Source organism: Nicrophorus vespilloides, unplaced genomic scaffold, assembly GCF_001412225.1.
Source record: "Nicrophorus vespilloides isolate i.1.1-1 unplaced genomic scaffold, Nicve_v1.0, whole genome shotgun sequence".
In the NCBI taxonomy this organism is placed as follows: domain Eukaryota; kingdom Metazoa; phylum Arthropoda; class Insecta; order Coleoptera; family Silphidae; genus Nicrophorus; species Nicrophorus vespilloides.
The window spans coordinates 20380-42508 of record NW_017096075.1 but is presented as its reverse complement, the minus strand read 5'-3'; the positions used below and the strand labels follow the sequence as shown (position 1 = coordinate 42508).

The 22129-nt window shown below is 32.3% G+C and overlaps 3 protein-coding genes across 6 annotated transcripts; all 3 read left to right on the top strand.

The window, feature by feature from the left end:
- Nucleotides 1–84: 84 nt before the first annotated feature.
- Nucleotides 85–3827, top strand: LOC108569400. 4 transcript variants are annotated; one of them, XM_017930939.1, is made up of 3 exons: nucleotides 85–690; nucleotides 2219–2476; nucleotides 2586–2675. In XM_017930939.1, exons 1-3 carry the CDS (start codon nucleotides 615–617, stop codon nucleotides 2606–2608), a joined length of 357 nt encoding a protein of 118 aa, XP_017786428.1. In that variant the 5' UTR covers nucleotides 85–614; the 3' UTR covers nucleotides 2609–2675. The 4 variants fall into 4 exon arrangements, with proteins under 4 accessions (XP_017786428.1, XP_017786424.1, XP_017786425.1 ...); XM_017930935.1 differs by having other exon boundaries at nucleotides 90–690; nucleotides 2219–3827; XM_017930936.1 differs by lacking the exon at nucleotides 85–690 and adding an exon at nucleotides 1754–2137 and having other exon boundaries at nucleotides 2219–3826.
- Nucleotides 3828–4595: 768 nt separating this feature from the next.
- On the top strand, nucleotides 4596–8233 carry LOC108569395 (eukaryotic initiation factor 4A-I). Its single transcript, XM_017930927.1, has 4 exons — nucleotides 4596–4794; nucleotides 5984–7081; nucleotides 7179–7367; nucleotides 8175–8233. Exons 1-3 carry the CDS (start codon nucleotides 4772–4774, stop codon nucleotides 7321–7323), a joined length of 1266 nt encoding a protein of 421 aa, XP_017786416.1. The 5' UTR covers nucleotides 4596–4771; the 3' UTR covers nucleotides 7324–7367; nucleotides 8175–8233.
- Nucleotides 8234–10824: 2591 nt separating this feature from the next.
- LOC108569403 (profilin) lies at nucleotides 10825–16683 on the top strand. Its single transcript, XM_017930942.1, has 4 exons — nucleotides 10825–11044; nucleotides 14986–15157; nucleotides 15938–16037; nucleotides 16381–16683. Exons 1-3 carry the CDS (start codon nucleotides 10934–10936, stop codon nucleotides 16033–16035), a joined length of 381 nt encoding a protein of 126 aa, XP_017786431.1. The 5' UTR covers nucleotides 10825–10933; the 3' UTR covers nucleotides 16036–16037; nucleotides 16381–16683.
- Nucleotides 16684–22129: the final 5446 nt, after the last annotated feature.

Genomic DNA, 22129 nt, shown 5'->3' with positions numbered 1-22129 from the left:
GTAATTAATTATTTCCCAAAATATTTGTAATGGAAATTTACTGCAAATGTGAAAACAATGAATATTTACCAACATTTTTTTTTTGTAAAAAACAAGCAAGACAAAAACTTTTGTTATCAATAATTGTTATAATTATAAAAAGGTATCAAGGAATTAAGCGTATTAACTATCTAATTACGTAAATGGTGATAAGGATGCATACATACGTACAATCATTAAATTATGTAAATATTTAAGATTCCTAAAAAAAATCCAACAGTTAACGTAATTATGGTTAATTGTTGTAACACGATGTGTTCGTCTTGTGGGACAATAATAATATTATGTCCAAGTTGTTCCCCTCTTATTATTCCGACGAGATAATACATTATCGGACTTAATATTCCTCAGTAAATGGTTTGGTTAGTTCTTGTTTACTTATTGATAATTATTTTACAAGACCGTGATGTGTATGCAGCAGAAGCAATCTTATTCAGTGATCAACAACATTAAATGCTAACAATGTAGAGTATTTATATATATATATATATAAATATCTGCAGTTTACCGTTTATGAATGCTGTAACGTTCCTTAAACAATATTTGTATAGAACTGTTTTTACGAGTCCAATAAAATGGTTATACAAAACTCCAACAACAATGTTGCCTATTACACAGGATACACTTACAGTTCAATACAAAGGCTACATAGTAAGTATATTCATGTTCCATCAAATACAAATCTTAACAGTTCTATAAATTAGTACTTTATTAATACCTATATTAAGATACATTACATACAAAATCATGAAGACTAAGAAACTATAACCCAAGATCATATAACATTCATCATTTTATTGTTAGAAATTATTTGAATAGTTTATTCTGAAAACTTCTTCGTTCTTGAAATCAACTCTTCCACTTAAAAACTCTGATTGTTTTGTCTCGTTTTATTAACATTCGAAATTATCAGTTGGCCGCGCCTGGACTATAAACAATTCATTGAAATATCCAATCAATGAAAGTAATTTCGTTCAATTCAAGAAAAAATAAAGTTCAGCAACTAATTTACTAAAAGTGTACATGAGTTGCAATCATTCACTCTCATTTATGAATTGCTATTAGTTTGTATTGATAAAATAAGTAAATAATTAAAATATTAAAACGATAATTCATTCTAAATATAGATACATCTTCTTTGTAGTTTATAGATAAAGTCAATTTTTATATTTTATAATAAACAGAGCGAGTAACTGACATTTTCAGCCTTGCACTCCCGTTGTTTTATCACTAAATTACTCAAAAACTAATAAAAGGATTATCGCTTATAAAGTTCCATATTAGTGTTTAAGCAATAATTGTTTCAACACTACTACTAAATTGAATACATTTTTTATATTAAATGTAATATTTGCGATGTTTCAATCAACAGAGAAACCTAAAATCCAAGGTTTATAGAAAATCCAGTTACGAGTAGTTACTTTATCAATATTTTGTAAACTTAAATATTATTTACAAGTTTCCATATTTTTGTTTGTTTGATTGTTTACTACATCGTTACGCATTCAAGCAAAGATCACGAGTACAAATTTTCCAAGTATATTTACAAAGCAAAAGGCAATACTGCGGAAAATATCGCAGATTAAGTGAAGCGTCGCAACAGATAACAGTTTAGGATATGCCGAAGTAAATAATTATTTCAAATTGAGGCAAATTTCGTATTAAGAATACAACAATGGAAATTTTGAAGTGGTTGCATCAGTAAACAAAGATAAAGGTGGATCAACTCTACGAGCTGTGGAAGAATCCGTTCAATATAAAAACATATAACAAATAAAGATAATAAAGATCTTTCGCGTCTAATTTGAATATCTAAATATAAAATTGCAGAAACCTGTAAATTGGGTTATGGATTTTTATCTGTTTATAGCCCTAAAACAGAGTTAAACACGCGTGAATTGACAAGAAAAGGCTATAAACATGTTTTGACATTGTTCAAATAAGGGAGACTAGAAGTTTGATTAATCGATATGTTAATTTTCTACTTGTATAGACGTTATCAAATGTGATAAGAAATAATTCAGCTTGGAATTACAACACAAGATTATTTTCTAATGGGTGCACATTCTCCTTTTGATTTAAAACGAAACTGCATGAGGTATTTTTCTAGAATATTTTAACATATATGTGTAATAATATTAAGGAATTCACATGTCTAAAAATATCTGTTTTATTTCAGAAATTGGAAAGATGCATGGAGTCAAGAGAGTTATGATATTCTGTGTGATGACCACAATATTACCAACTTTCTTGATTGTGACCCCATTGTATCTCAGACATAGCATCTTTGCTGATGTTTCTTACCCGGTGGCTGAATCTGATGTGGTAGCAATAATGGACGGTATATCATCCATTTTCTGTGAATCCCAAACATTGAGAATGAATACTTCCTTCAATGCATTTCAATTGAAACAGTCTCCTGAGCTTAGTCCCAAGCGTAAGCATATTCGTCTAAAGAAGTCTATGACTCTCCCAGACGATACATTGGAATATTGGGGATTTTATCTGTTGAAGGGTGCAACTGTCTCACTGAAAGTATGTTCTAGATATGAAGGTTCCAGGCTTTTAGTTGTGCGAGGAGAAAAGAATCTGAGGACCTGTGGATTACTGGATCACAATCAGAAAAAGTTTGGAGCAACCATGGATGTTGAATACAAACAGGTGAAAGTAACATTTGAACATGCCCAGGAACTTGGAGATGTAAATGAATTGAATCGGAACAATGCAGCAGAAGAAGGAATTGGAACAAATGCAGATGTGTTTGTTAAGCAGAGGCTAAATAAAAGCAAAAAGATACTCAAGGAACCTGTCCATCCAAAAAGACATGCACATAAGAAGCACTTGTTAAGTGAGGAGGAAGAGATTAAATTAGATGAGATTCAACATGAAGAAACGCGCAATAAACGAGACATTAATCAAATATTGGATGGAAGAATTGAGCATGGTGGAAATGCTATTAATTACACAAAAGATCAATCGTTTGAAAATAGCGTTTCCAGTTTTGAGACTGACCTACTAACATGTTATGATGGCTCAATTTTATTAACACAAGGTTTTAATCCCTCAAAGCTTTGCACTGATGTACATTATTTAGATCGTAGTGAACACATGGAAACAATCCACGAGGTTGGAAGTGATGGATATTATTATTACATCTTTTACTCTGACAACGATTTCATTACGAATGATATTCACGCAGTCTTTGATGTATACAAACCAACATACCAATATATGAACAACTCTAAAGACAAAGAATGCATCAATGTTACTGAATGCCACTTTCCAATCAAATTTTGGTCTGATGAAAGAGTAATAGTGGAGGTACCAACTCATGATGGAATAGAACACGAAGAAGATAATATTGCTTTATTAATTAGCACATGCCACCCAAGAATGGGTATTTATATTGTTTTTCCTATATCAGTTATGTTCCTCATTCTTGGTTGTGCTTTCTTATAAAGATTCACTCGATAATACTACCTCCTAATGACTGAAATTATATATATATAGTCCTTTTTAATTATTATATTCTAGTCTAATATTTTCAATGTTGATGGTTGTTTTAAGTCGTAAGTCAGTTAACTACGTACAAATTGATGTGTACAAATACCGAAATAAGGCTGTTCAATTTTTATTTCTATTATAACGTTTTTACTGTTTCGTCAGTTGTAGTTGGAATTTTTGTGCCAATAATAGTAGTTTTCTTTTTTATTATTATTAAATCAATAATTTTAAAGTATGTGATGAAGATTATATTTTTAACTTTAAAATTTATATAATGTACCAAGAGCAAGTGATAAACGTTGAATTTATTGTTGAATATTTGAGAATATAAATATATATATTTGTGTTACAAATACATTGAATGTTACAAGATTATAATTGTTTTATTTAAATACTTTAGGAAACCTCAGTTCTATAACAAAAAGAAAACCGTTAAAATTTCAAAAATAATAATTTATAGCTTCAATAATAGCTCTACATTTTACATTATTTGCAGAGCGGTTGTTGATAAACGCTGATTTAGATTGACTCAAATTGCATATTATAGGTTTCAATTATAATAATTTAAACTTCACGTAAAGAAGAGGGAAGTTTACAGAAACATTGCGATTAGAAAGTACTGAAAACGGTTATTGGGTTATTGACAATGGATACATTTTCTATGAGAAGTATACCTGCTCTTAGTCTTCGGTTAAAATTCCAAGAAAAAATATTTCACTTACTCTCCAGATTTTACCAGAACATGGTAATTATCTTGTAGTATAAGTGAAACAAAGTCTACATATATAACTAAAGTTTATTTATATAATTCTACAAATAAGTGTATTCAGAATATATATATATAGATTAAAATAGATTTCTTTAATTAGTAAAAATAAAATAATATTGACATTAGGATAACAACAAAATCAGTCAAACATATTTCAAACTTCGCGGGGTTTACCACGTTGGGGTTCTGTTTCCGGGAAGGGTCCCTGTGCCTCTTTAACAAAGCGCACCATTAAACAAAAACCTCCCACCCTTACTGTCCCTTCGGTTTATGGTCAAAGTAGGTATATTTACTAAGTCCCTTGGAAGGTAATCTGGTATCATTGTCAGTTTGGCAGTTCATTTCGAACAGTTTCATCGTCCGCTTAAAGGTTATATTATTTCGTGCTGAAGCGTAGGAATATCACACCTTGCGGAGACTACTAGAAGCCTTTTCCGTTCTAACAAACGCAAGTGGAACATGTCGCATACGTCTGAAAGAAGGTAAGTTTTGTTTTTTTTTCGAGTTTATTTCGAGTGTTTGACGATAAATTGCATATAGATGATTGTAAATACTGTGAGGCTATGTTTCTGCTGGTTCAGATCCGCGGCTTTCGTGTATTTTTTGTGCTTTTCGTTGCGGATTTCGGCGTGTAGATTTCCATATAACTCGCCTGAATGCCAACATGGCGTGGTCATTTTCTAACAAATTTTTCTGCGGATAATGATCTTCGCACTCTTCGGTCTATAAATAAATCGAAGACGGCGGCATTTCCAACCACCCTGTGAATTGGCGGTTAAGTGGCCCTATGTCATAAGCCCCCCATCTTTGAATGGCGGTTAAACTCTGTTCCTCACTTGATAACGTTCAACACGCTAATATCACTACATAACCCACGTGAAATTCGGATCCTTCGTTATGTAATTTAAATAATGTTTTAGACTTTATAAATAGACGTTTCTGTTGAATATTTGAAAGCTAATATTTTGGCAATCCATGGATTGTCACTTACCGCCATTATTCTTTTTCTATATCCAAACATTTAATTGCATTTTCTATTTCACATTCATTTACCAAATAATTTACGTATTATTAATTCAATTAATAGTTAAAACATGATTATAGATATAATTGGTATCTAATCTTTGTTTACTACATCGGGCAAAGTTCTTCTAAAACAAGCATCCCCAAACTTATTCTTGGAACAAGATAGTTATATACAACATTACTAATCTGGGTATTCCACAATATTAAATATTAGTCACTCTTCAATTATTATTATTATTTCCATCACAAAGGTATTTGTGACTAATATAGCATCTATTTGGAGGTTAAATTCAAGTCTGATCAACATATTCTTTGTTGTGAGTTACTGAATTATAACAATGTAATCAATTAGTTTGGTTATACTTAAACACAAATGTACTTATTAATAATGTATGCTATAGTAATTTATTAATTATGGAATTATTTCTTAAAAGTTGATCTTCCATAAAAATATTGTGGAATGTGTATGCATATTTGTAGTAAATTATTTCACCAGCATTAGAAACACTTCATTATAATTTTAAAAAAATGTATTTCTCGAATAAGTTCTGAAATTCAATTTGAAATGAAAGGTTGTTGTCCTTGTATATTTAAATGTTGATTTTTTTATTTCATTATTTATATTAATGTTAATTTTGGTTTTAGTAAATCTGAAGAATGGTCAGCAGATAAAAATGGACCAACCTCAGATATTCAAAGCATGGAAGGCCCACCAGGAATGGACCCTGATGGTGTCATCCAATCCAACTGGGAGGAAGTTGTTGATAACTTCGATGACATGAACTTGAAGGAAGAACTCCTCAGGGGTATTTATGCTTACGGTTTTGAAAAACCTTCTGCTATCCAACAGAGGGCAATCATCCCATGTGTGAAGGGACATGATGTCATTGCACAAGCCCAGTCTGGTACTGGTAAGACCGCGACGTTCTCGATTTCGATCCTTCAGCAGATCGATACTGCGTTGCCAGAATGTCAGGCACTGATCTTGGCCCCAACCCGTGAATTGGCCCAACAAATCCAGAAGGTCGTAATCGCTCTCGGCGATTTCATGTCGGCCCAATGCCACGCATGTATCGGTGGTACCAATGTCCGTGAAGACATTAGGAAATTGGAGCAGGGTGTTCACGTAGTCGTGGGTACACCCGGACGTGTATTCGATATGATTAATAGGAGGGCTCTGCGCACCAATAGCATTAAGATGTTCGTGCTGGATGAGGCTGACGAGATGTTGTCTCGTGGTTTCAAGGATCAAATTCACGATGTCTTCAAGACTTTAAGCATGGACGTTCAAGTAATTTTGCTTTCGGCTACAATGCCGGTTGATGTAATGGACGTAACCAAGTCGTTTATGAGAGATCCAGTGAGGATTTTAGTCAAAAAGGAAGAATTGACACTGGAAGGTATCAAACAGTTTTACGTGTTTGTCGAGAGGGAGGATTGGAAGTTGGAGACCTTATGTGATTTGTACGATACTTTGTCGATTACGCAGGCCGTAATCTTCTGTAACACAAGACGCAAGGTTGACTGGCTCACTGAAAACATGCACAAACGCGACTTCACTGTTTCTGCCATGCACGGCGATATGGAACAGCGTGAGCGTGATGTTATCATGAGACAGTTCCGAAGTGGTTCATCTCGTGTTCTCATCACCACCGATTTGTTGGCTCGTGGTATCGATGTCCAACAAGTCTCTCTTGTAATTAACTACGATTTGCCTTCCAATAGGGAGAATTATATTCACAGGTACGATTATTTCATTGATACATTTATATGGACGATATATGATTAGTTGTTAATTGACGAAGATGATGATTATTAACGCACTCGTTTTGCTTTTTAGGATTGGTCGTGGTGGACGTTTCGGCCGTAAGGGTGTGGCGATCAATTTCGTTACTGAAGATGACAAGCGCGTTCTTAAGGACATCGAGACTTTTTATACTACTCGCATTGTCGAAATGCCCATGAATGTGGCAGACCTCATCTAATTGGCTGTTTGCTGTGTCCGTCGTTGCCTAGAGTTTCCTATGGTGTGAGTATTAGCTACACTGTGCCCCGTGTCTGCGTTTCTTATGCGAATATTGTGCGCCATTACGTCTCTTTAGGGCAGCGCCGTCCGCGTGCTCTCAGCCCGCATTATATAAAAATATAAACATTTTACCAAGTGTGTATTTATCCTTTCAGTTGAATTTTATTTCCTTTTTAATTTTTCAATATTCTGTTTTATTTTTTAATTTTTTTTTAAATTAATATTCAATTTTTTTTTGTATTGTCTATATAGGCTAGTTTGTAAGTAGTGCTAGTGATAATTAAGTTAGACGATTTGTACTGTATGGGCGGAGGGGTTTGCAAACCCCGGGACGACAGTGCGTTTGCTCGCGCAATCGTCACTGCCGTACCCCAGCAGCATTCTCGTCTCCGCAAGGGTTTAGTTGGATTCTGGAAAGGTTTTTTTAATCACAAAAGATGCCGAAGAAGATTTGACTATTTTCAATTAGTGTTGCCAATTTTGTATGACCATTAATATTACTAATAAAACTGGTAATTAAATAAAGTCTTTTATTCCCGTTTTACTATTATCTGTACATGAAGTGTTTCGATCACACAGCCAAGTGTCATTTGTTCATTCAATGTTTATTTGAAATAAGGTTTATATTATTATTATTATTTAACCTTAGCCTCTCCAGCGTCAGAACAAAAACCCTGTGCTAGCTACATTGAGAGAATTTACTGCTTCTCCATAAATGCGATGCGTATTATTTAAAAAAAAAAAACTTGTTTACTTCATGAAACAAATTATGAATATTTGTGCTTATCACTTGTTATTCTCTTATTTCAGGCAGCCAGGGCCCACAAAATATGGAAATAAAGATCATACAATTTCCATTATAACATCAACTCAGTGGTTTTGCTTCTTAAATATATACCATTTTACAACAACCATTTCCATTAACAATCTATCCTCAACAACAACGTACGTCTCAGTTTCAATACAGAACAATTATAATATATACATATTTATATATATATATAACTTTAAAAAATGATACATGATATTTGACTTTTTACACAATGCAGCTAATATTAATAAATTATTTTATGGTATATAAAATATTTTAAATACTCACCTCTTAATTTCTCTTTTACTTTGTACGTATTTCTTCTTTTTTTTACTGTATCTTGTTTATTATCATCAATATCATCCTCTATTTTCAATAGAAATGTAGATAAGCGCGAACAAAGTGTTTTCCCCAGTAGTTTTAAGGAAAATTTTTGTTAGGCAACTAAACACACACGTGAGCAAAGTGGTCATTGATCTAATGTTCTACCATTCATTTAATATGAAGTAAATAAGATTGTAAACTATAAAAATATTATTTTATGTATTTATAAGTTTATTTAATAAAATAACATTTTTATCTGTAATAAAATATTTAAGAAATATAATTACTGTAATCGTAAGATGTATGTATACCTTGAATATAATTATAAACTCTATTTCTATATATTATTACTTTAGCAAACCAAAAAGTAGTTAAAAATGAGAAAGAAAACCTCGTATCAAACCTCGTGTTTCGTTTAACGATAAGTTTTGGTGTTTCCTGTTCTATTCAAATATGATAAATATAATATCAAAAGCCAATTTTCATTTTAAAACGTAACTGTTTAAGTTTTAATTCAAAATTATTTGTATATAATGTACACCAATTTAAATCTTGATCATACAACTGAAATAACGATAATGGATGGACGCTCAAGATTTAATGGAATACTTTACCAGAACGGAAACAGTTTCATAAGTAATACCTTTTAACAACACGAACATTAATACGGATGAAGGATTCATCAGTTAAGTGGAAAAACTGTGGTTCTTTGAGGTCTTGCTATCAAGAACAGTGCATTATTTCATTGGATTATCAAAAAAAATCACTTAAAAACAAATGTTTAGATTTCTAATTAACTTACCAATTTCGTAACTTATTAAATGTTTTCATAGTGATAAGTTGTAAAAATAATATTATGTGACTAATTCTAATGTGTTTAATCGTTTCATACACATACATTGTTAAAAAATCACGTTTCGCATATATCGCTCGATAACAGATCTTTTTAATAACGCGGTCACTGTTGCATGATGATTCATAACGCTTGAGTAGCATCATAATTGTTACGTCAATTTAAAGTAGAAAAATTTCTATGAATTTGAATAATTAAGTGCTTTAAATACTAATTTAATTTTTCGTGAAATGCTCACTATTACTACTCAAATAATATACAGTGGAACCTCGCTTAACGAGCAAATTGAATTGTAAGAAAAATGATGCTCCGCATAACGAGTGACGATGTGAAGAGAAATCCCGGATTGCGCGCCTTCTACATCATTTTAAAAACTTGTGTACACATATTTTGAATATGAATATGTAAAAATCCGGAAATTTTGGAACGGATTAAACTCGTTAAGCGAGGTTTCACTGTATTATAAAAATATTGTGGAAATTCATTTAGCTTTTCAAATTACTTGTTTAAGTAAAGAATATTAAATGAGATTGAACGATTAGTAGCAGAAAATTTGCCCCAATTAAATGAAATGTATTAACTATTTTTTAATTAGTTAATTAATATTTCTGACAAATCTTAATGGACATCAATTATGTTAGACGCTTCTAAACTTTAACTCTTACAACGTCTTTAATTAATATTTAATTAGTTGCAACTAGTTCAAAGCATGCAATAATATATACTATATAAGCAATAAAGATGTATAGTAATAATCTAACGAAATATGAATTACATATGTTATCTAAGCTTTTCTTGTGTTTGTAATAAGTCATTTAAGTAAATAATTTAATTTCTGTCATGTTTATTTATATTAAAGTGGAAATTTTCAGTTAAATAATAAATTTTAAATATGAATTGATTAATTTCAAGTTTTATGAGTATTTGTTATAAATTATTGCATTATTTAAGTTTTCGGTTGTAAATGAAGAAGGTTTATTGTTTATTTGTGATGGAAAACTTTTCTGAAATAATGCTTATTTATTATTTTAAATGTACATTTATTGAAAGAGTGATTTAAATAATGAAGTTGGGAATGCTTTCAATTTAAAATTGTAGCATTTCCATTAAGTTATGGTATGTTGATCTGATGTGAAATTAAATGAATTGTCACTGTGACTGGAATACATTTTAAAAAATTGAGTTATAGAAGTAGTGCATGTGAGTTTAGGAAGGTTTTTAACTTTGAATCATTGCATTTGGCGTTCGGTATTGCAGAAACAATTAATTGGAGTGTTCGAACGAATGTTGTAACAGAAAGTGGTCTTCGCATAAGTGCTTGTATTCGTTTTCGAAATTGATATTTCAAAAGTGAGCGGTTCTGGAAGTTAGTGATTTTCATTTTGTCTCCAGAGCGAGGAGTGAAGCGGAACACGTACAGTGGGGTGGGGCGCGTGCGCAGTCGCCATCCTCGCTGGACTTCCGTTCCGGTCGAGCCCGTCGAAGTCAGCTTTAGTCATTGCCGTGCGTCAACTACACTAACTAGTGTTCATCTGGTGTTAGCTCCGTGTGTGCCGTGGTATCAAAATCAAATTTTCCAACATGAGCTGGCAGGATTACGTCGACAAACAACTCTTGGCCTCCCGTTGTGTCGCGAAGGCGTGCATCGCCGGCCACGATGGAAACGTCTGGGCCAGATCGGACGGCTTCGAAGTAAGTGCCCACCATCTCCACCCACCCCCCACGATATCTATATATATATAATCCATCCATCCATCCATACATATACATACAACACACCTAGCTCAAGCAGAATACTTTCAAACAAAGAAAAAGTCCGAGAGAAATGTCTCATGACACACAGCATGAGAGAGCATGTGTCCTGCTGATCGTAGCATTCCATCTAAATAAAGTAAATTGTATATTTTTTTTTTGTTTGGTTCTGAAGTGAACAAGGAAAAAAAAAGAAGGCAACCTCCTATAGTCGTCGGCGTTCGCTGGGCTTGGCCTTTTTGCACGTCGCAGGCGGCTTGGCTCCTTCCTGCTGCTGCAGCTGGGAAACCGCACGCATCGGCAGGCCGCAGTTTTCTTATTGGATTTTCAGCGAAAAGCCGGCCGGCCGGCTGGCTACCTACCACACTTCTCTGCTCGTATGCGTTTTGGGCCTTGAAACGAAAGTAGCCGGCGCGGAGTCACAAAATGGCGGCCGATGTCTATATCTGCGACGTGTAGAAATACAAAACTCTACATTCGCGGATTACACTTGCACTCTCATCAATGTACACATTTTTTTTTCCTTTTCCTCAATCTGCCACATTTTCAACTATTTCCAACTTGTAATTGTAATCTTTTCCTACGCAGGGTTTTATTATTTATATATTTTTTGAATATTTTCCAACAACTTCGCTTATCTGCAAGATACACCTAGGAGACGGACTCTATATCCAATGACTCATACATTCTTTTTCTTCGATATTCTGTAACGTAAACTTTGATGAGTAACATCACTGTTTAAGGAGAACTATGTCGTCTAGCGCATTAATTGACTGCAGCTTTTTCACATAATTTATTGCTCGAACGCCCAGCGTTCCCTTTTTCAGACACACGAGACTATCAACTCGATAGTTTTTAAATTGGCAGCGTCCATCGACGGCGCTGCGGCTCTTGTAGAAGGCTTCTAGGCGATGCGAAAAGTCTGCACCTGCCATTGTTGTGTAGGCGAAGGTCATCATGCTTCTCTTTTTATTTTAGTCCAATGAGGTGGTTTTTGCCACAAGGTCATTTGGTAAATTTATTGATTTCATTTAATATATATATGCAGTATTCGAAGAAACTTGGCTTCGGTTCCGAAATGCCATCATAGGTACTTCGCATCCATATCTCATGACTCACCGCAGCCGCCATCCATTTACAAACGCGTCTTCTTTCAATTACTAAAATACGCATTTTTTTCTCCCCAAATTCGATTCATTTTTCGGGTCAAACGCAAGTAATTACGTGCACCTAATTGCCTTCAATAAATTATTCAATAGACGCACTCATTAAAGTACCATATTTCAAGTGGTTATTACTAAAAAAAACAGTTTATCAGCGATAAAGCCACTGCTGCTCATATCAAGCTATTACATAAATTGTTTTAAGTATGCGGGGGCTTTAATGAACGGCTTCGTTTCTTCATACAGGTTGAATTTTTTTTTGTAGTTGGTGGTTGCAGATGTGTAGAGTAGAAGATCCTTGCGTTCCGCGACGCAAGGTGAAGGCTACTAGGCGCAATGACCGGCGTTTGATCAATCAATAGATGTGCATGTCCATTGTGCAAATGTCGGAAGGGGACGCCCGTTGAAGCCCAGTCAATGGGGAGCTGATATTGTACAGCCACCCCATCCATCCGTCTGTTGTGTGCGGAATTCGATCAATATATTTGTTGTCCGGGCGCGCTCGAATCACCATCATCCTAACCGGAACACTGTACCAAAAGTAAAAGCAACAGTGAAACGGATGCGAAACATGTGTTAAGATATATATATATAAATTTATGCTCTTCAATTAGTACATATAAATGCTTCATGGTTAATTAATGTACATAACTGATGCACGATGAAAAACTGGTCTCAATTAAGTGAAAACTTTCATTTAAACGGTTTACTTCATCATATCAAAGACACTATAATTAATTGAATCAAAAAAAAAGTAATTTTATTTTCAGAAATCATTTTTTTAAATAATATTAACACGAGACGCGCACATTTACTGTTTAGCAAACAGTACATATTTCTCAATGTTTCTGTACGAACATGTGCAATAGTTGGAGATATTTAAATGGTAACATAGTATTTATTTTTGTAATTCGCATTTTTACGATTTCATCATGTGCAGTGTGTGCAAAACTGATTTGTGCTTACCTTGTCGTTTCAAGCCATTACCTGATATTTCACCAAATATAGGCAATTCAAGTTGTACAATTACTTAAGTTTCGTTAGCTAATTAATTTCTGTTTCTCGACTCGATATCCTTTTCTTTTCAAAGAGATGCACAATCAATGTACACTATTTACTACAAATTATTTCTAATAAAAAGAAAGGGCGTGTTCATGTGTTGTAAAATAATATATGAATTTATAAATACATTTTTTATTTTATGGAAAGTTTCACGGCTTAAATTGCGAGTGTAAATTAATACTAATGATTATGATTTAAAGCTTCGAAATGGTAACTGTACGTCCATCTGCATGGACATTCTAATTTATTCCGTTGAATCTAAATAAATATATATAAACAATTTTGGTAAAAAGGACGACACGTCAATATGTTGCTGGCAGTGTTTATCGCCACTTAACTACAATATTTGATCTGAGAAAAGGATCAAGTTCGATACTATTTATAAATATAATAAGTGCAGTTATTATGATAGGGTGTTGATTGCAATTGAATCATCCATTGTTCGAAATGTGATTTATTTAATCCGGCTTGTTTATAAATACATGCGCACTGTTTGCAATGAATACTTGTTTGTAATTAATGGAAACCAGATATCAGATACGGCGCGCGTATAAATAAAGCAGACTCTTAGCAACAACGCGAGAGAAAAAAATATAAACGGATCTTATGAAATATTTAGATGTTTTATCTGGAACGTGTATAAAGTTTAATTGCATACACTCATAACGGATCCCTATCGTATCTACCTGCATTTTAAAAAAGAAAACGATAATTCAAGGTATTTGTTTTCGAGTCGTCTCCCATGTTTTCGCATTTAATTGACACGTCTGGACGGGAAACAAATATCGCTTTCGCGAAAGATTCGGTTTGCAATTCTTGGACAAGCGCATTTATTAAAAATCTACGTTAAACTTGTTTGATTATTTGTCTTATCATAACGGCTGGAATTTTGGCGGATGTCTGTGGATTGGGTTCAAAGATTAATCCAGGAAGAGGTTGCGGTCTCTCTTTTATCGCCTTAAAAGTGAATGCGCACACACACACAAAAAAAAATCCTAATATGTCGCTTAAACGGTTTGAAAAGGTGACGTGCGGAGAGTGCGAATTTTATTGCGTTTGGCAAAAGCTCAATCCATCTATTTCTGAAATTCTAACGGAGACCCCACGCAAATTGCACGGGAATAAATCATAACTGAGTTAGTTTGAAAAATGTAATTCAATGGAAATGATTGTATTAAGACCTCTTCTCTTCTCATTTTTTCTTACTTTGTTCTGTGTGAATAAATAATGCATACGAATGTGTTATGCATGTATCCCCAATAAAAGGTCAACAGGTTTTGCGTAAACCATATGCTATTATAATTATCATTCGTGTCATATAAGGAGTAATTCAAGATCGCTTGAATTTGAATTCCGTTTGCTCTTGACTCGGATAAACGCACGCACATGACGAATCCGTCGATTTGTGCTGTTAGTTGAGTTGAGATCATTTGTTGAAAAAAATAATATATAAATTGAGATTTCGTTGCGAGTAATTCTTGTTGGTGGAAAAGAGTCTCGGATAAGGGCAAATGGAGGTGGTGTCCTTGCTCCAAATCCTTAGCTGCAGTAACATGCTCATAAATGAAAAGCAGCGGACTTCACTTTCTAAATTGTTTATCATGAAACGATCAACGGATATATTCATATACTAATTCTGTTTTTTCTTTCTTGCAGGTGACGAAAGAGGAGCTGGCAAAGTTGGTGCAGGGCTTCGAGAAACAAGATATCCTAACATCATCTGGTGTCACCTTAGCGGGCAACCGTTACATTTACCTATCTGGTACAGACCGTGTTATCCGATGTAAACTGGGAAAGGTCGGCGTGCACTGTATGAAAACGACACAAGGTGAGGACGGACGGACGCTCGTGGTTGTTGGCATTTAACATACTTCAACTGAAGCAACCTTTAGCAATATTCAGAAAAGATACGCAACGATGTGTTTACTTTAATTAAGCGATTAAGGTCGATTACGTTGCATAAAAATATTACCTATTTTATTTTGTTATAATAACGGTATTAATAGTTGAAGCTAGAAATGAAAAGCGAAATATTGTAATGTAAAAGAGCGCCGGTTTGTGAAAGTAATTGGCTTTCGAAGAGATCGCACATGTAGGACACACGAAATATGAAAATCTTCTTGATTTCTATTTTACTAGGCAGGCATTTACGGCGAAGTGTATCGCGTGCTTTGAATTATTCCACTGCACACACATATACATATATAATTTATCTAATAGCATTCCGAGCCAAAGAAATATAAACTTATAGCCAATTTTTATTTCAATTTTTGCATATATTTATTCGTCGCTGTTATTTATAATTTGTAACTGCGTCGTTACGTTGTAAAGTGATAATCTGTATCAGTTTACACGCGCCGCGTACGTTTTGGCAATGCGTACAATTCTTGCGCATTTTTGCGATACTCATATGGGTCAACATACTTTTCGCTAAATATAATACCTCCTACCTTGGCATAAAGCCACGGGCGCAGCTTACCTGAATCTTCGACAATTTCGTAAACAATTTGAATGCTCTTTAATGAATTATTTATCCGTAAATGCCTTGAGGCCACGTCGACAACAATAATTATAATAATAATAACAATAATGCATTGTTCGTTTTCAGCCGTGGTAGTTTCCCTTTACGAAGATCCTATCCAACCTCAACAAGCAGCGTCTGTTGTAGAAAAGTTAGGTGAATACCTAATGTCCTGCGGTTACTAGAGGTGAGTCTCATCGTCGACGTGATTTATTTCTTTATTCTATTACATATGATCATAAAGTAGACTTTATTTTTATAATGCCTTCATTTGCCAGATTTAATATCTATTGTTCCACTGTCGCCCCGTTTCTAATTATCAATCAAATAATATGCCTATAAACAACGTGATACAATATCTAAATTCCAAATTGCGTTATTCAAATGATACATTGTATTATAACTAATACGACTACACGTATTCGTTTCGTAATTAATTATGCATCCTAAAATGCTGTACAAATATAACAGAGAGTTATGTGGCGCCGCGTGTAGAATGTCTATAATTAAGAGTGTGTCTTTTGTTCCAGATTAGTAAGATCGCCGCTTCATCCGACAACCACGCGGCAACAACAACCTACATTATAAAATTTTGTATTTTGCGAAACAAGCAATGTGTATATCAAGTGCGTTCATTTTTATATAATAATAATGTATTAAAAAAGAAAAAAACAGGAAACAGAAAAAACAACAACAACCAACCAACCACCACCAAGTCGGAACGATTCATGCATTCACAAATTTGTATTTAATTATTATACTACCCCCCCAGTTTCAATGTAAAACTTGTGGAATCTTTTATAAGCCTCCAATATATATAATCTTATTCAGTATTTTTTTTTTTTTTATTATTTTCGATTTAAATCCTATGGTTCATCGCGCTTATAAAACGATTCACATTGCTAATAAACTACGATTACTATTATTACTATTTTTTTTTTCTTTCAGACTGTGGTCTCATGATAATATAATATTATTTTTGTGTTTTTTTTTATATATGATTTAAGGATGTTTAGGATTACATTTTTTTCTTTCTTTTTAGTACCGACTTTATTTAAGCATTTCGTGTTAGCTTCTTTTTCCTATACCATTGCTATCTACTATAATAATAATAATAATTTTTTTTTTCTTTAATTTAATACTGAAAACTTACAGTTTAGGGTTTTTAATAAAAAAAATCTCTAGTCCCGCTGGTTTTCTTTATTTTTTACTTTTCATTTATTTTTTAAATAAACAAGTGAAACGAACAAAAATCTGCAATTAATACACACTCTTTTTTTTATTTCTACTCCTTAACATCTCTTCTTTCTTTCTTTCTTCATCCTTGCTTTTCGTTGTTTTCTTTTAAAACCGGAAGCGCCTCGTGTTCCATCCGTGGATTGCTTTCTTTTTGTTGTTCCCAGGGAAAAGGGCAACAGCGAAGCGCGATTATTTTTGCTTGCTTTCTGCTCGAAAGCGTGAAGCGAAGATAGTTGATTTAGATGTAAGCAAAAAAGCTTTCTTTCGGAAGTGTCAAATTACATGACAATTTCGCGTTTTGGTAAGGTCTTTTTTTCTCTCTATACTAATCTCCATTTCCCCGCTAATTACTAGACTCTTTAGTGATAGAAGCTTCTATACCAGAAATCCTCGCTCATGCTTTTTGATTGGTGTCCTTTCGTTTTTTATTTTCCTTTCACTCTCATCATCAAAATAAGTATAAATCAGCAAAAAAAAAAGTCGGAGACTAGTTGAAAGTTGCGCACTGGTTTACGTTTGACACTGACGTTAGTTTTTGTGATAATTTTAAACTTGTTGACAGTTTGCCAGTAAGTAGTTTTGAAATCTAATTTTCACGCCAATCGCAAAATGCATTACCGAAATCAGTTCATCCAATTTACCCTGCAAAATATGATTAAGTGTAATAATAGTGGAAGTAATTATTGTAACGCTCACTCATTCTCCACCCACTTTAGTGGTTCTCTCGTTCTATACAATTGGAAAGAACATCAAAGAAATACGAAGCTTTGTAAAACTTTTTCTGATAATTCGCAAGAAGAAAGGATGATGTGTCTACTTGAAAACCATAATAAATTTGTATTATATAAACGTTACGCTCATTTATTTACCCTCACTAGAAATAACGACCGGGTCTTCCATACAATTATCCCATCTCGAGAGAGAGAATGTAATTACGATTTGCAGTTATCTGCATTGGTGGATCCGTTGCCGTGAGCAAATAAATCTCGCTTGTGGGACAAAAGTTGAAAATTTATTGCTGAAAATTTTCAAGAGAGGTACATTTAAATTGTTATCTAAATCTGCCTCGGATGACAAGATTTATTTGCAGGTTTGTTTAGGTCAGGTAAGGAAAACCGGACGAGAAATCCGCACTTGGAATGCGGCAATAAATCTTTTTTAGACACTTTGCTAGTTTTCCTGTTATAATAATATCAGTGAAAACACTAAAATGCACGAGATTAGATAACGAGTGGTAACTTGTAAATAAACTGTTATCATACTACCAGAGGAATGCTTAAAGAAAGCACACGAGGAAAATGTTCATAACAATTTGCAAATTTTATGTTTCACAATATTTTCTAATTATAACAGGTAAGTAAAGTTTAGAACTAATGAAACATGTTTATAATTTGAATTGATGGGGAAAAAACGTTCAGTTATGTCGTAAATGTCGTTATTTTTCGTTTCATTCAAGTTCAAGGTTTGATCTTGGTTTTCTAATCAAATCGGAATTATTATCGTAACCCAATTTTGATAACACTCACATGCCAGATTTTGTTGAACTTTTCCAACGACATATGTGACATAAATACTTCAAAAATGTTTGTATTTGGTTAGCATTTAATCATTTGCAGTTAATCAAGAAAACAAATAATGTTTTCATATGATACGATTTATAAAATTGTTGGATTTTCCCAGTTTCAATCCTAGTTTTTAAAATGTACCTGGAAACTTGAATATCCTTTCATTGAATTGGATTTTGATTAACAAATTATCATTAAGAAAATTCAATTTTGTTAAAAACGTTTTATAATCAACTTGTTTTGAAAAAAAAATACATTAATTTGTTGATAAAGAAGAAATTGTATAATAACATTCACTTAAGTGATCTTCAGATGTAAAACATATCAATAAAAATTGTAAATAAATATAAAATTTTGATTAATAATAACTATTGCTTAATCAATTATACAAAAAGAAGTTGTATACTTCTAGAAACTCTATATTTTAGGTCAACTGTTTTGGATAAATTTAAGCATCATCCGCTGCACATGTTGTTTAACTGTAAACAGTGAAAACAAAATAAATATAAAATGCTAATATATGCAAATAAATGTAAATTATGTTTTGAAAATAAAAATATGCATTTCAACTTACAAATGTGTATTATTATCAACGAAACATCCTCAAAATAAGCAATTTAAATGATCTATTTAAAACAATTAGTTGCCACCGTCTTAAAATTACAACAACAAAAATAATTAGAAACAATAAAAAAAAGTATGAAATGGAAAAAAAAACATGTAAATCATTAAAACTGTATGTTTTACTGCCTGTAAGTGATGATTAGACTATTTTAAAATGACTGTTTATATCATATCAGTATGTAGACAAGATTAAAAGAAATGTTCGTATAGAAAAAATAACAAATATTTTTAAAATTTCTAATGAATTTGTATGATTTAGAAGGTTTTTACTACAATGTGTGAAGTGATATCGTCTAACGAGATTCGTATTTTAACAGGCTATATTTTAAGAGATTTTTCTAGAACTTCTTCTAGTTTATCCTCAAGCTATTATCGTGATGATTCATTTAATTTCATCTTTCAACAGAATAATTTTCGATAGAACTTGTACAATATAATCGTAATATTAGTAACATGTTTTTATTGAACTATAGCAATACCTCGCATAGTCCGGACTATTGAAGCAGGACTAATCAATGACAAGAGTTTTAGTCTGTATAAATACAAACTAAATGTATACACTGTTCATCTTTATGATTTTTCTTTAATTAATTGGAAATAATGAGTGAACCGAGATTAACTTTTGAAAAAAGAAAATTTATTTTAAAATGTTATTGGAAGTATGAAAGTTCGAAGCCAATATTGTATTAAGTTTCAGGCAGATTCACCTACGCGATTTACAATTAATCGGATAAAAGATACGTTTGAAACAAATGGAATTCATTCAGGATGTTTAAAGACAACGTTTCGAGTACACCAAGAACATCAACGAGCTTCACCAGTCAAGAAAGAGTACTGGAGTACAAAATCTGTAAGATCCATCACATTTTCAGACGTTGCAAATGGAAAAGTTACATTCCAACAATGGTACATGCTATCAATGAAGATGATCTGGACTGAAGGAAACAATTTTGTGAATAGTACATGGGATGCACAGTTTTCGGGGAAGATTGTTTGGAGCGATGAAGCTACATTCTCATTAACGCCACTGAACGTTTTCTTGTGTAGATACTTTAAAGATAAAGTTTAAGCCAGAAAATCGACGACTCTGGAAGAATTATAAGCCACAATTTGAGCAAGAATGCGTCACAACAACAAATGAAATGAGAAAAAGTTATACATTTTATAGAAGATTCTTTTGCAATTTAATTATGAAACCGGACTATAGTGAATCCGGACTGTGCGAGGTATTGATGTGCATCAAATTTTTGGACATGCGATGGAGCCGAACGGCGTGGTTCCTTTGTAAACGCACCATGTGTTTCCTATGATTCATCCAGAATGTTTTCTCAGTCCACTCATTTTATTTCATACCAGCTCATTCGAATGAGCGAAAGTAGTATGCTTTAAAATGTTCGGACTATAATTTGATTTGTCCGTAATGAATCTATGTAGAATTCTAACTTTTTTGGTATAAATGTATACAGTTATTCATACAGCTAATGTTATATTGCAAGAAAACTATAATTTAGTATTAGTTACATTGTTTAATTGACTTCTTTACATATCTTTTTGTGCAGAAACTTTCAATTCTGATAATACTAAGTTTTTAAATAAAGAACTAACTTGATACAATTATTAATAATTTGCTATAAACTAATGTTATATTGAAAGAAAACTTATAACTTTATATGTAAATTCGTGCAGACACGTTAAATTGTGATAATACTACATAGTTATTCACTTGACTTTTGGAGAAATGTGGCAAATTTTACTTTCTTAAATAAAGGACTAACTTTATACAATTATTTATAATTTGATTTAAACTAATGTTATATTAAAAGAAAACATAATTTAGTATTAGTTTATTGAATTTTTATATCTAATTTCGTGCAGACACGTTCAATTCTGATAATACTACATAGTTATTCATTTGGCTATTGGAGGAATATGGCAAATACTACGTTCTTAAATAAAGAACTAACTTTATACAATTATTTATAATTTGGTTTAAACTAATGTTATATTGGAAGAAAACTTATAATTTAGTATTAGTTACATTGTTTTATTGACTTCTTTATATGTAAATTCGTGCAGACACGTTCAATTATGATAATACTACATAGTTATTCATTTGACTGTTGGAGGAATGTGGCAAATATTACGTTCTTAAATAAAAAACTATCTTTATACAATTATTTATAATTTGATTTAAACTAATGTTATATTAAAAGAAAACATATTATTTAGTATTAGTTTATTGAATTTTTATATCTAATTTTGTGCAGACACGTTCAATTCTGATAATACTACATAGTTATTCATTTGACTGTTGGTGGAATGTGGCAAATATTACGTTCTTTAATAAAGAACTAACTTTATACAATTATTTATAATTTGCTTTAAACTAATGTTATATAGAAAGAAATCATATAATTTAGTATTAGTTAGATTGTTTTATTGACTTCTTTATATGTAATTTCGTGCAGACACGTTCAATTCTGATAATACTACATAGTTATTCACTTGACTTTTGGAGGAATGTGGCAAATATTACTTTCTTAAATAAAGGACTAACTTTATACAATTAATTATAATTTGGTTTAAACTAATGTTATATTGAAAGAAAACTTATAATTTAGTATTAGTTACATTGTTTTATTGACTTCTTTATATGTAAATTCGTGCAGACACGTTAAATTGTGATAATACTACATAGTTATTCAGTTGACTTTTGGAGGAATGTGGCAAATATTACTTTCTTAAATAAAGGAGTAACTTTATACAATTATTTATAATTTGGTTTAAACTAATATTATAATAAAAAAAAACATATAATTTAGTATTAGTTTATTGAATTTTTATATCTAAT